Below are 14,694 nucleotides of genomic sequence, written 5' to 3' on the forward strand. Positions count from 1 at the left end.
AGTATAGCATGTCGAAAAAAGTAAAATATAGTCATACTATAGCATGTAAGAAAATGTCATAGTATAGTATGTCAAAAAAATGTTATAGTATGTCAAAAAAATGTCATAGTATAGTATGTCGAAATAATTAAAAGAAAGTCAGTATAGTATGTCGAAAAAAGTAAAATATAGTCATACTATAGCATGTAAGAAAAATGTCATAGTAAAGTGTGTTGAAAAGTGATAAAAACAATTCACAAAAGTGTATGTCAAAAAAGGTACTTCAAAAAAATTCATACTACAGTGTGGCAAAACCACTAACAAAAAAGTAATTGTATAGTATTGAAAAAAAATCCATAGTATGGTGTATTGAAAAAAGTCATGAAAAAGTAATAGTATAATATGTAGAAAGAAAAGTCACCCCATAATGTGTTTTGTAAGGTAAGTAAGTAAGGTTATACTTAAGTATGTTGGAAAAAGTCATAAAAAGTCATAGTATAGTATTAAAAAAGTCATGGTATAATAGAAATGAAAAAGTCAAAGTATAGTAAGCAATAAAATAGACAGTATTGTATGTTGAAAAAGGTCAAACTATAGTTTATCGAAAAAAAAATACAAAAGTAAAAGAAATGCTCATTAAAAAGGTCTGTCTAATTTTGAAAAAATATACGTCGAAAAAAATATAGTATAGAATGGCAAAATAATACCACAAAAAGTCATAATAATAATTCACTTTGAGTCAATTTTATTTGTATAACTCAACATCACAAATTCAAAAATTTGCCTCACAGGGTTTTACAATATTGGACCCTCATGCAGAAATGACACATGAGATTAACAATAGCAGTAGTAGCACTATTAATAGCAGAAATAATAATAAAAATATTACTACCAATAAGCAGCCACAGTATATATAGTATGTTATTTAATGATGATAATAAAAACAGTAATGGTAGCATTAATAGTAAAAGACGTGTGATTCATATTATTTGGAGCAGTGGGTGTCAGGATGGACCATGGCAGCAGCACCACCACGGTCCAGGTATAACCATGATCCATGGAAACCTGTGAGGCGAGAAAGTCATAGTAGAGTATATATAAAAAAAAAAAGTCATCTTATCGTGTGTCAAAAGGTTATAGCATTGTAAGTTAAAAAAAAGTCTTTGTATAATATGTAGAAAATGTCCAGAACTTAATCAAATGAAAGTATGTCCAAAAAGCGTAATAAAAACCACGGTATAGAATGTCAAAATAAGTCATGCCATTGTATCTCAAGAGAAATGTCAACTTCATGGTATAGTAGTAGATGGAAAAGAGTCCTCGTATAATTTCAACAACAATCATAGTATAACATGTCACTGTTTAGTCATAGCACAGTATTTAGAAAAAGCATAGAAAAGAGAGTTTAGTTAGTGGACAAAAAGTAATTGTATGGCATCTATAGCAAAAGCAATACTATCGTATGTAAATTGCATAGAATAGTATGTCGAATCATACTCTATTATGTCGAAAGAATACTAATAGCATAGTATTTGATGAGAAAGGTCTCAGGCAAATTAGTCATCTGTGATTTTGAGCAATACAAAATAAATTAAATAGTATGTAATTTAGAAAAAAAACTCAGTCACATTGTTATATGTAAAAAAAAAAAGTCATAATATAGCATGTTGAAAAACTTCACAGTATAGTATTTTGAAAAAAAGTGATAGTATAGTACGTCATAAAAAAGTCATGGTATAGTATGTTAAAATAGTCATATTATAGTATGTTAAAATAAAGTAATTATAGCGTGTCATAAAAATGCCATGGTATAGTATGTTGGAAATAAGTCATAGTATATTATGTCAAAAAATCATGAATTATGTTGAAAAGATAAAAGAATATTTGTATAATACAATATAAAAATTTCATAGTAACATTACATAAAAAGTGCCATAAAAAATGTAAAAGTATTGCATTTCATAAAAGGTCATAGCATATTATGTCATAAAAAACATAATATTGTATAGTCTTAAAAAATGAAGAATCAGTGTTTTAAAAATGTCAAGAGTATAGTAGGTCTTAAAAGTCAAAGCATGACATTAACAAATATAGAAAGTCAAAGTACAAATAAAATACATACAATATTTTCATACCTTTATAATGAAATAAATATCCCATAGTATAGTATAAAAATGTGATTTGAAAATTCATAAAAATGTCATACTATAGCATGTCATATAAAAGTCATAGTATAATAGTTCTTTAAAAAGTCATAAAAAAAGATGTATGGTAAAATGTCACCTCGCGGTTGTAAGCCTCCGCCAACCAGTCAAGTTGGAGTTTACATCCAGGTCTGTGGAAAATCATCACATCATTTAAATGATTATGTATTTGTATGAAATTGTCATAATTAGCATATGAATTCTAGACCTATGGCCGAGAACATATTTTGTTAATGTAAGTGGATGTTTGTAACAAATTTAAAGACATTTTCTCAAGGGCATTCCTGAGATATCTCATTTACGAGAATGGCACGGGCGTGACGACACATTGACTTTCACATTTGACCACCAAAATCTAAGCTTCTCATCTTTGAGTCCAAGTGGAAGTTTGTGCCAAGTTTGAAGAAATTCCCTCCCTTCCACCTGCAGCTAACGGTCAGATCCGATATCCTGCCAATAGTACGTCTCTCTCTGCAGGCAGACTACATTACTCACACATGACTTATACCAACTTACTTGTGATTTCTTAAGCAGCACCTACAGATCAATAAGAGCTCGCTGTGCTGGAGTCCCTTTTAGTCGTCTTGTTCGTACTTCTGCTCTCACAAACTCAATTAGTGTTTGTGTGTTTTTTCCCTTTTTGTCTGCTCACAGAGTCTGAGGGTCACTCCAACCTATCGATCCTAGGACATAGTCTAGGCTTCTTCTGCCTATCAGCTGCATTTTCAAGATGTCCTCTGGTCTTTCTCAGAAAAACGGCATCGAACATTACCATTCATTATTATTTTTTCTTTATTTTTTTCAGAACAATAAAAATAGTTTAACAAACAAAGACTTCTTCATTCTCTCCATTTCAACTCATATTTACAGCTGAAGATGAAACAAACGCAGAGTCATGTCCATTTCATCTCCTCTTGACTCCGTTTGCACCCCGATGCTTCTCCCCCCCGCAGGCTTTGACAAGAGTACCCGGGCCTATTGCTGCGTCTTTGACGAGGTATACAGGCTATTCAATGATTGGTGACATACAGTTCGAAAGCAGACATCACTGACTTTTGCATTTAGGAGCTTCTCCCATTGTTCAGAACTGCACCACACAATAGGCCTGTTCATATACGGCAGGTAACATTAAGCAGGTTATGATTGACGAACACATGCTTTCACTTACTGGCATGACTTTGGAAGATAAAAGACACAATGACCCATTTCATTGTGGAGACACCACATACAAAAGAAGACAGGACAATTGAGAAGTCTCAGATCCATTCTTTGTCCAGAGGAGATAAACTGTTGTGTGAAGGGTCCCTGAGGGAAGTGAAGAAAGATGGTTTGAATGCACAAACAAGTCACACCAGACATAATGGTTAGCTTCAAAAAAACGGAGTGGCTATTATTACATTGTAGCGATACTGAATGAACACATGGAAGGACACAGACCTCTTACACAATATGTGCAACCTATGGACCTAAAAGGCTTTTTGATATAGTACTGCAAGCACCTTCTAAATGTCATAAAGCAATTAGGCCCTCTAAAGCACTCAACGGAAATGTCACATCATTTTGATTTACAGTTTCCTTCTCATTAAGTATGTGGATCGGAGCATGTCTCTAGCGACAATATTGTTTTCAAATGAATCGGAGATGTCACTCACAATCTGCTGAGACAGTAGATTTCAAAATCAGCAGAGACCAGACAAAGTTGAAGCTCGTTATTGCAATGTTTTCCTATAAGCATGAGACTGCAGCATCCCAAATCCCTGGTGGGAGTCGATTATACTGGGATCCCGGTGTGGCGTTAGTGTCCCTCCTTGCCAACTGAATACAATCACATGAATCAGGACCAAGTTGCTGAACAATCAACAGCAGAGGAAATTAAAGATGCCTGAGTAGTTGTGGCTATTGTGCACCTGATCAGGACAGAGGTATTAAGACAGTCTGAACAAACCCAAGAAGTCATATGAATCAAACTTTAACGAGATCAAAACATAGAAATATTATACAACAGAGAAAAGATGCCAAAAAAAAAAAAAAAAAAAAAGATCTAAATTACTGCGACGCATTGGAGTCTGAATGAGATCAGAGAGGCCTGGGAAATCGAGAGCAAACTGACAGAGGGACAGAGGCAGAAAGATAAAAAAAACCTTTGCGTCCATGTCAGGGTATTAATACAGTAGTCCAGAGGTCTTCATGTAATAGTGGTGGATTTGAGCACCATGTTTATGGCTGGGGGGGGTCAGGGGATCACTGGTCCAATCAGGTTGGAGGGTCATGGCTGTCAGAGCTGGTTTCCAGTGCAGAGCGGCAGGCTGGCACAGTGATGGGGGATAATGACGTCTTAGTGTCACATCGAATCACACGGCAGACACAGTGACAGAGCAGGAGTGGGCAACCTTGGCCGCAGGGGGCCCCAAATGCACCAGTTGGGCACAAACTGTCCAAAAAGGTCTGGCCTTTAGTGTTCCCATAGCTCCGTGGAGCTCCAGCACAGTGCAGAAAGGGTGAAATGGAGCTGGATCTACTCGCATTTCAAATGTTCAGAAGGGATCAATACATATCGTCAAGGGAGCAGTTGCTTCAATTAAGTCCACATGGCCTGTAGAAGTGGTGGATGTCTGTTCATCGGTTTCAGTCAGATATTTTCGGCCCAAATCAGAAGGGACATGAAGACTCATTTGTTTTTTTCCAGTTTAATCCTCTTCTTCACTCGTCATCCCCACCTTTGGGCCACATGCCAATGTGCTGGGTGCTCCTACAGCATAGAACAGACGATATGGGTTAGACTCGCATGCAATATGTCTGAACAAGAGTCCACAGCCATGAGGTGAGGCTGCGAATATGCCAGCATTTAGCTCAAAGCACCTCCTAACATCAGCATGCTAACATGCTGATGTTTAATAGGTGTAATGTTTACCACGGTCACCATCTTAGTTTAGCACGTTAGTATGAACATTTGCTAATTAGAGGGAAAACCCCACATGGCAACCCATCCAGTATTTGTTGAGATAACTTAGTTTGGACCGAGGATATTGCAGGAGATTTAACGTTTTCATTTGCAAAGCTAAATTACACTAAAACCCCGTCTAATGTATATACAACAATGTATTTAGACAAATTAAATTTACGCTAATCAAGCATCTAAAGAATTTCTTAGATGTATAACAAGAAAAAACCCGTTGCTTACCTTTTATTAATTTAGTCCTCTATATCTGAAAAGACTATATTTAAAGACTTCTTCATTTCCAAACATTTCCAGCGGCCTGTGGCAGTCCTTTCATTGGTTCCTTCATTGTCATACAAGTTTAATCCAGGGTTAGAGCAGAAGCAGAGACCTTCATAGTCCCAGCCGACTACTGATTCAAAAACACCCAGTAGCTCAAGTTTGGGTCTGCAATGACATTCAATCATCTCCCAAATGTACTGCATCTTTTATGCCTTATTTTCAATTGTTCAAATTTCTCCAGTGTTTTTTTGTTCATAACGTGTACGCTCATTCTGCTCCAGTGGAGGGGGGGGACGACGACAAAAATCCCACTCCATCTTCTGTTTTGCAAAGAGACCAAGTCACCTGTCAAGAAACACTGACAGTCGTTCATAGCCTTGAAAGTTAATATATATATATATATATTTATATATAAAAAAGGTGTTCATAAATTATTCAACAATGTTCAGTAGATAAAATACCACTTGCATTTCTGTCCTGAAATTATCACTTTGTGCTTTCTGCAAACAAAAAACATTGAAAAAGAAGCAGCAGATTTTTGCCAGAGGTTAATCCATATTAAAAAAAGGTCTTTAAATCTAAACGGCTCTCTCTATCTGTGTCGGTTGGATATTCCGTTGCTGTGTGTGGCGGGCTCTTCCAGCTCATCGTCCTCAAAGCCGTGAAAGGTGGAGGTGTCGCTCTCTGAGGTGGTGCCGAACAGCTCCTCTGCTCCAGCTAAAGTCCCATCGTCCTTCTCTTCTACACGGCGAGCTGGCACACAGGAGAGCAGAGGAACAGTCGAGCAAGAGCAGCGTCATGAAGCCGTCATACATTACCCATCAATACAGAACCAGTATGGACATAAACGTTATTTATAGTATTCTTTGGATTACTCACTTTTGCATTGGCAGGTTGAGTAGGGAGACCCAGATTTACCCGTTTTCTTTAGTGAGCCCTGGCATTTATTACAGTAGTTGTTGGGAATACTGGTCCCACCTGGACCCTTTGCACCTAAAAAACAGTTGGGAGTTTTAGGGACAGTTGATTTTACGGAGTATGGCTGAGCATGTCAAACTGTTTAAATACTAGTATTCTGGTATCAACACAAAAGAGATTCCTTTACGCATCATTTGTGTGAGTATACAACTGTTGTGCTTCTTGATTTAATGATTATGTGGACATGCTTTTGGTGTCCTTGGATTGGCTTCAGGTTGAACACTTTGATTTATAATAACTGGTCGAGTTTGTAGAAATGCCTGTTTGTGCATTCATTTGAAATGGCAGCAGTCAGCACAGCATTAGAGTGGAGCTATCCAATAGGACAGACGTATATAGTATGTCATGGTGAGTGATGGTTTGTTTGATGAAACCGATTGTGATTGAGTACAGGTGCACAGAGGTGTGTGACATCTTACGCTTGTGTCGGTCAGTCTGCTGTGCAGAGGGGGATTTAGACGCCACTGTGCTCCTCTCTCCGGCTCTGCCCTCCTCTGCGAGGTGGGAATGGGTGTAGTGGTAGCTCAGTCCCGTACGGTTCCTGTAGCGCTTCGCACAGACTGAAACAGAGAGCAGATGTTCAGTCCTACTCCTACGACTCGCTGCATTTCAGTGTCTAAAAATATGTTAGGCAACACGGCATTTACAAGTGCAGGATTGGCGTTTGGAAAAAGTCTCGATATGTTTTTATTGTACCGAGACCTTCACAAGGAGCTCGGTGAGCTGGTAATGGCTTTAGTTATAAAGCAGCATAACTCAAGGTGTCTAATGGAGGACACTACTCTGCTTCTGACTCCAACAAGGTGAGCACTTTAGGATCCGATTACAACAGCCAGTCAAATAAAACACAAAAAGTAATTAATATAGGGGCTAAATCAACACTCACAGCACTTGTGACACTACCACTGAACAATCTATATAAACAAATATCCAGAAAAAACTACTGTCAAAAAAGGAAACAAATGAAGGTACCTGAAGCCGAAGATTTTGAGTTCTGCTTTTGTTTGTATCTGTCTGAAACAGAGAAAACACCAAGCACAGACGAGGGAGAGTGAAAACAGCGTGTGTGTCACAACATCCAATACTCCCTGCCTGGAGTTTCCACATACATCTTGCATGTACAGGAATACCTGAGACTACAGTGGCACTAGTTCACCTTGTTTCTATCTAAAAGACAGGGTTGGTGATTGACTTTCTGACAACAGAGGCCGTGACTGTGATCTGTGTTTATTCTATACATATACAGCATAAAGCGAAAAAGTAAGAAGACAAGTCAGACTATGACTCTCTTTTGGAACAGGTTCTTAAAGAAAAATATGCTCAATAGTATGTCATTCAATTGTCAATTGTCTTATGTCATAAGAAAGTCATAAAAAGTCATACTGCAGTATGTCATAAAAAGTTATTTTTTAAAAACAGATCTTGTGCTTTTCCCTGTTTTTTTAGAATATGGACAAGAAAACTTCATTTTAGATCCAATACAAGGGAACTGAATTTAGTGACATTTATTAAAAAATATTACAAAATGAAGAGTAGCTTTTGCTTTGATACAGTATATATCAAACTAAGAATATTATAGTAAAAATGCTCAATATTTGCCTGTGAAATATTATTGTTATACAGAATCTCACATTGTAAACTCAGCATTGCACATTCACCAATTAAAACGGTTATGACACAAGAACAAACCTCATGTTTCAGAATTCATCTCTACTTACTGTCACAGACGTATGGCTTGTCCTCATTCATATCTGCCTTCCTGCGGCCTGAACCCCGACCCTGAGGAAAAAGAGTTATAGTAATAATTACCATTATAATAATAACCATCATAAAAACAATAATAATCATCTATATTTATATAGTACCTTAGAAATATAAAACAAAGTGCTTTACACTAAAGGAAGATTGACATAGAAGTAACATAAAAACAGGGAAAATAAAACACTTGATACAATTTTAAATAGAATACATAGAATGCACAACATGAACGGAAAATAAAACCCACTGAATAATAATAATAAATTAATTAATTATTAAAATCAGTACCCATATTTGCAGCATACACATACATTAATAAACACTCCAACTGCATCAAAAGGTCTCCATTCTCTTCAGTGGTGATTTGACTTTGTAGACAAAAACTCAAAGTATTTCGCCTCGAGTGCACTCTAGCAACATTTTACCAATAAAGAAGCGTATGCCCAGAGCCTTTCAACATGTACATATTAGATAATATGTGTGTATAATACAGCCACTACCCATGTATATCTGTATGTGTGTTATAAAGAAACTAAACTGTTCAATGCACCGATAATACAATTCTTCTTAAACCTCCAGTGGAGCCCCGACTACTGTTCAAGACAACGTAACGTGGGCACTTACTCTTCCTTTTCCCCGATGTCTCCTCTTGGGAGTGTTCGCCTCAAAGTCGTCATCATGGAAAGCATCTTCTGCTGCGTCTGCCTCCAGAACCCTCTGAGACAGAGAGACAGAGACAGGACAAAACCATTTCAACACTCCGCTCTGATTAAAGCACCAGCTTGCTGGGAAAAACCCCCAAAAAAAACAAAAAAAAAAAACAAAAAAACAACAAAACAAACAAAAAAAAAAAAAACACACAGATCAGCAACAACAGAGTAAAAAGGATCAATGAATTATTTTGAAGTTCTCCACACCATCTGTGTTTTTTGACACATGTTGAAATGCTCACATATCATACTGGTACTTAAAGGACCAGAGACTCTCTTTATTGCAGTTATTTGTTTATTACCAGAAGCATGAACATATCAAAATGAACTCTTTGTCTGAGGAGAGATGAGCCATTAGGCCTCAAGCCCCGCCTTCCTGTCTGTCCCGTCTGTAAATTTAGTTGAGATATGACAGACAACAGCGAGCAGCAATGGTATGCACAGAGCTACAGCGAGCGTTTCAGACAACGTGTGTGACTGAACTCACCTGGATCTCCAGCAGGCTGTCCTCGTCGTTCTTAGCGTTGTTCCTTTTGTCTAGACCCTCTCCTCGTAGCAGAGCCTCCAGTGTGGTGCTCTGGGTGGGCAAGGTGTCCTTGGCCATGAGGCCGCTTTCTGCACAAAGACAAAAACAGACAACACGATGAATCATCAAAACCATGATCTTTAAGGGCATGCAAACACGTGTCTATTGTTCCCTTCCACAGGTATATTATCCAATCAATGCAGTCGGTTTATACAGTGGGTACGGAAAGTATTCAGACCCCTTTAAATTTTTCACTCTGTTTCATTGCAGCCATTTGCTAAAATCAAAAAAGTTCATTTTATTTCTCATTAATGTACACTCAGCACCCCATCTTGACAGAAAAAAACAGAAATGTAGAAATTTTTTCAAATTTATTAAAACAGAAAAACTGAAATATCACATGGTCATAAGTATTCAGACCCTTTGCTCAATATTGAGTAGAAGCACCCTTTTGAGCTAGTACAGCCATGAGTCTTCTTGGGAATGATGCAACAACTTTTTCACACCTGGATTTGGGGATCCTCTGCCATTCATCCTTGCAGATCCTCTCCAGTTCCGTCAGGTTGCATGGTGAACGTTGGTGGACAGCCATTTTCAGGTCTCTCCAGAGATGCTCAATTGGGTTTAGGTCAGGGCTCTGGCTGGGCCAGTCAAGAATGGTCACAGAGTTGTTCCGAAGCCACTCCTTTGTTATTTTAGCTGTGTGCTTAGGGTCATTGTCTTGTTGGAAGGTGAACCTTCGGCCCAGTCTGAGGTCCAGAGCACTCTGGAAGAGGTTTTCTTCCAGGATATCTCTGTACTTGGCCGCATTCATCTTTCCTTCAATTGCAACCAGTCGTCCTGTCCCTGCAGCTGAGAAACACCCCCATAGCATGATGCTGCCACCACCATGTTTCACTGTTGGGATTGTATTGGGCAGGTGATGAGCAGTGCCTGGTTTTCTCCACACATACCGCTTACAATTAACGTCAAAAAGTTCAATCTTGGTCTCATCAGACCAGAGAATCTTATTTCTCATAGTCTGGGAGTCCTTCATGTGTTTTTTGGCAAACTCTATGCGGGCTTTCAAATGTCTTGCACTGAGGAGAGGCTTCCGTCGGGCCACTCTGCCATAAATTCCCGACTGGTGGAGGGCTGCAGTGATAGTTGACTTTGTGGAACTTTCTCCCATCTCCCTACTGCATCTCTGGAGCTCAGCCACAGTGATCTTTGGGTTCTTCTTTACCTCCCTCACCAAGGCTCTTCTTCCACGATTGCTCAGTTTGGCTGGACGGCCAGGTCTAGGAAGAGTTCTGGTCGTCCCAAACTTCTTCCATTTAAGGATTATGGAGGCCACTGTGCTCTTAGGAACCTTGAGTGCTGCAGAAATTCTTTTGTAACCTTGGCCAGATCTGTGCCTTGCCACAATTCTGTCTCTGAGCTCCTTGGGCAGTTCCTTCGACCTCATGATTCTCATTTGCTCTGACATGTACTGTGAGCTGTAAGGTCTTATATAGACAGGTGTGTGCCTTTCCTAATCAAGTCCAATCAGTTTAATTAAACACAGCTGGACTCCAATGAAGGAGTAGAACCATCTCAAGGAGGATCAGAAGAAATGGACAGCATGCGAGTTAAATATGAGTGTCACAGCAAAGGGTCTGAATACTTATGACCATGTGATATTTCAGTTTTTCTTTTTTACTAAATTTGCAAAAATTTCTACATTTCTGTTTTTTTCTGTCAAGATGGGGTGCTGAGTGTACATTAATGAGAAATAAAATTAACTTTTTTGATTTTAGCAAATGGCTGCAATGAAACAAAGAGTGAAAAATTTAAAGGGGTCTGAATACTTTCCGTACCCACTGTAAATGGTCCCAGAGCTGCGGTGCGTTACAGTACTCCAGCGGGCCGTTTCTTCCCCTTCATCACCATCAAGAACCGTAATTGTGACAAGAAGCATCGGAGCCAAAGTCTCAGAGTTGTGTGAGCAGCTTTCTATCAGCGTTCATTTCCATTACGTCTCTTCTCTTTCACTCACACTAGACGTAATATAAAGGCATATGGAAAATTGCTGTCATCTTTTTTTTTTTTTCCTGCAACAAAATGCATCCTCACAACTAATTTCATAGCACTATATTACTGAAGACATTTATATTTTCATTTTGAAAGAGAATGCATTGTCATTGAAGAGCTCTCAGTGATGCTGCGCTATGCAGACATTAGGCTGACTGCGTCTACAGGAATCTCTGAGGTACAATGTAGTTAAGTGGCTTATCGCTTTAACCTGAACACATCATGCCGATATCTCCTACAGTTCATCTGAAGATTCAAACAAACAGTGTAGGAAGCAAGCAGGTTGAGCAGACAAAGCAGAGCAAACAAAAGCTTTGACAGTCAGTCGGATCTGCAGATCTTATTTACACAATCTCTTCTCCACAGACGGCTTCACGATCATCCAGTTGCTTTGTGGGTGTTTGAAAAGAGGACACACTTCAAAGCCCCCACTGACTCCAGCTCTCTATCAGCCCTTCATCTTGCCACTGCGCCCAGACGTTTGCAGAATACTGAGCATGAAGTGCTGAAGCGACAGAAAACTGCATCGGTAGGAGACATGGGAGATGGGCGTGAGGATCAGATACAACAAGCTCCTCTAAAAATGTGCCCCCTCCACCATGTGGAGGCAGCCCCTCACCATTGTGTCTGCACACGTTGACTTTCAACTCTCTGCGACGAGACAGACCCCCCTCCCCCTCCCAACCCATGGTGGGGGGGGGGGCTAAATATAGAGCCGCCAGCAGCCTGCAGCAGGGAGCTGATTCTGCATGCAGCCCCCGTCTCTAGCACACCATCAGTTAGCCTGCCGAGCCAGCGAGACAGAGTCTGGCTGCTGCCCTGTGCTGGCCACCTCTGGCCAGCTGCAGAACGTGCTCCGCATCAGACACGCCAGGTTAAATCAGGGTACGTTTCCCCTCCGCTGGGCACCGGCAGACAGCACATACAATCCGCTGTTGCTGGAAAAGGGACGGAACAGAGTGGCGCGGTCCTGAGCACACACTCAGTGGAAAACAATAGGCTACAGTGGGATGTGTTTGGGAAACAAAGGCTCGGTTCATATGCCATCTCTCAAGCTTGCGTTCTCTTTCCAGGCCCGCTTCCTTACTTTCTCAACTTTCCAAACATTCGTCTTTCCATGATGCAATGCAGACGTACATTTTGAACTAAAGCATCGTGAGCATGGAGATCCATCGAAACACAATGTTTGATTCTCTCCTTTGTCCCAGTCATTCCTATGGATAGTGGAACATCCCAGTGGGTATGCAAGCTTTGGGCACAGAATGGACCATTATCTGGAGCTCAGGATCACTATCACTACAAATACACACACAGAATGCATGGCACAGTACGGGGAGGGATGCAGAGATGAAAGAGTCGTCAGAGTAAAAGAGACAAAACCAACCAGCGAGGGAGGTGGTAAGAAGAAAATAAGAGAGAGAGAATATAAAGGAGAGGGGGGTAAATGTGTTGAGTGAGCGGTTTCATGTGGCAGCCCAGAGAAGGCCAAATTTAATTCCATAACATTTATTAAATAGTGTCTGCAGTGGCCGAACTCTGTCTCACTGCTCCCAGCAGTGGTAAATCTAATTACATGTTCTACTTCTCACAAAACAAGTTTACCAGCCGGGATGAACACAGACACATTTCATTCTCGGAAAAATGACAGGCAGCCCGTTCTGCTCAGTGCGCTGACCGCAGAGTGATATGCTTAGAGCCAGATTATTCCAGATCATCACATGAGCTGAAGGAGGTGGTGGAGGTGGGTGGGAGACGGGGGAGAAGAAGCAAGAGGATCTTACCGAGCTGGAGGCCGTAGATGCCCAGGCGCGTGTCCGTGGCGTTGTGCAGCCGCCGTTTCTTTCTCCAGCAGCGGGCGGGGTACGTGTACATCTGCCCAGCTGCGACCCCTGTACAACAACAACAACAACAACAAGACGGTTTGAGCTGGAACACCTTGATTATAAAAAACAGTTACAGGATCTTTGCAATGTAGAAACACCTGATTAACAATTACAGATATGAAAGAAGAAAAGAAGAGTGCAAGATCTGCACATCATCGAGTCAAATTGTCACACTGACTATTGATTTTTTGTTTTGTTTGAGGTATCTGTATTGAGATTGACAAAACTTTAATTTCTCAGGCATTACTGAGAATAATATTGAGGCTGCTTGAACATAACTTAGTAGCCTCCAAATTATTCATTTGTTTTATTGTCATTTTGGATTGAACATCTTTCGGGTCGGTTTAACAAATTGAGAAGATTGAAGATGTGTTAAAATGTTGAGGGGAACTATCTACTGTTGTCTTACACTGAATTAATTTAATGTTTGACTGATTAATAAAAAATAAAAGAGGAATCAACAGAATAATCAATAATGAAAATAATTATTTGCAACCCTAAATAATAGCTTCAGATAATACAGCTGTGGACATTCATTTTACAAGCTTAATGGACCAAAAACACCGTTAACCCTTTACGCATGCGCGTGTTTACCCACCAGGGCTGCGGTGATGTCGTTCCATCCAGATGTAGCAGTTGTTCTGGGCCACGCCGGTCTGCGAGTCCAGGAATGGCAGGCGGACGCTGCGTTCAGCACACAGGCGCGCATTGTAACTGCGGCACTGCTCAATGGCGTCCTTGTAGAACTGGTCGCCCAACCTGCGGGGCGGGTAACGTTATCAGCAGAGGTCAGTGACACGGGACGATGTGGTTGACACAGTGGCTTACAGAATAACCAGAATGTGATCACATTCAGAATCGTTTGATGTGCAGATGAGCCTTTTTATCATGCATGTATGCCGCCTTGATAATTGCCTGTTGCTTTGCTACAGATCATTAAATCAGTGAGCCGAGTCAGCTACAAGATTTGTATGCCTTAGAAATGCTCCTCAACCCAAATAATGCCGTCAACGTCGGCTCAAACTCCTAATCTTCAAACTTCTTGTTCAATGCGAGTCTCAAACCGACAGCTGAGCTACTTGCTCCTCTTCCAGCGTGCCATCGGGAAGTTAAAACACTGCTCCCACTCCTTAGGTTAAACATGTTATTACCTCTGTGGGCTCTTTGTCTGATCTGATTCTAGATAGGCTGTGAGCGACGGCGGCATTGACTGAGTTACGCTACAAAAACATAGAATCTGGTGTCTGATACAAAGTCACTCCTCCGATCAGCAAGCAGCTGAGACTCTCCTACTTTAGTTCCACTTTTCTTAGCACCACTGAGGTTTTGGCAGTCCCTCCGGGTTTCAATGTTAATATTCAGAGTGAAATGGGGGGGGGGGGGG

The 14,694-nt window shown here is 40.2% G+C and overlaps 1 protein-coding gene across 2 annotated transcripts in view; it reads right to left on the bottom strand.

The window, feature by feature from the left end:
- Positions 1-4,866: 4,866 nt before the first annotated feature.
- LOC116383712 (zinc finger protein DPF3-like) overlaps positions 4,867-14,694 on the bottom strand; it is a 15,163-nt gene continuing 5,335 nt past the window's right edge. For both annotated transcript variants that reach the window (XM_031847764.1, XM_031847763.1), the window contains exons 2-11: positions 13,909-14,069; positions 13,209-13,316; positions 9,337-9,464; positions 8,764-8,856; positions 8,100-8,160; positions 7,354-7,395; positions 6,801-6,941; positions 6,283-6,396; positions 5,365-6,156; positions 4,867-4,932 (exon numbers count right to left, since the gene is read on the bottom strand). In XM_031847764.1, the coding sequence (XP_031703624.1) occupies positions 5,996-6,156; positions 6,283-6,396; positions 6,801-6,941; positions 7,354-7,395; positions 8,100-8,160; positions 8,764-8,856; positions 9,337-9,464; positions 13,209-13,316; positions 13,909-14,069 (1,009 nt within the window). In that variant the 3' untranslated portion in view covers positions 4,867-4,932; positions 5,365-5,995. The remainder of the gene's footprint in view (positions 4,933-5,364; positions 6,157-6,282; positions 6,397-6,800; positions 6,942-7,353; positions 7,396-8,099; positions 8,161-8,763; positions 8,857-9,336; positions 9,465-13,208; positions 13,317-13,908; positions 14,070-14,694) is intronic.

Source organism: Anarrhichthys ocellatus, unplaced genomic scaffold, assembly GCF_004355925.1.
Source record: "Anarrhichthys ocellatus isolate YVR2014 unplaced genomic scaffold, GSC_Weel_1.0 scaffold7, whole genome shotgun sequence".
NCBI classification, from domain to species: Eukaryota; Metazoa; Chordata; class Actinopteri; order Perciformes; family Anarhichadidae; genus Anarrhichthys; species Anarrhichthys ocellatus.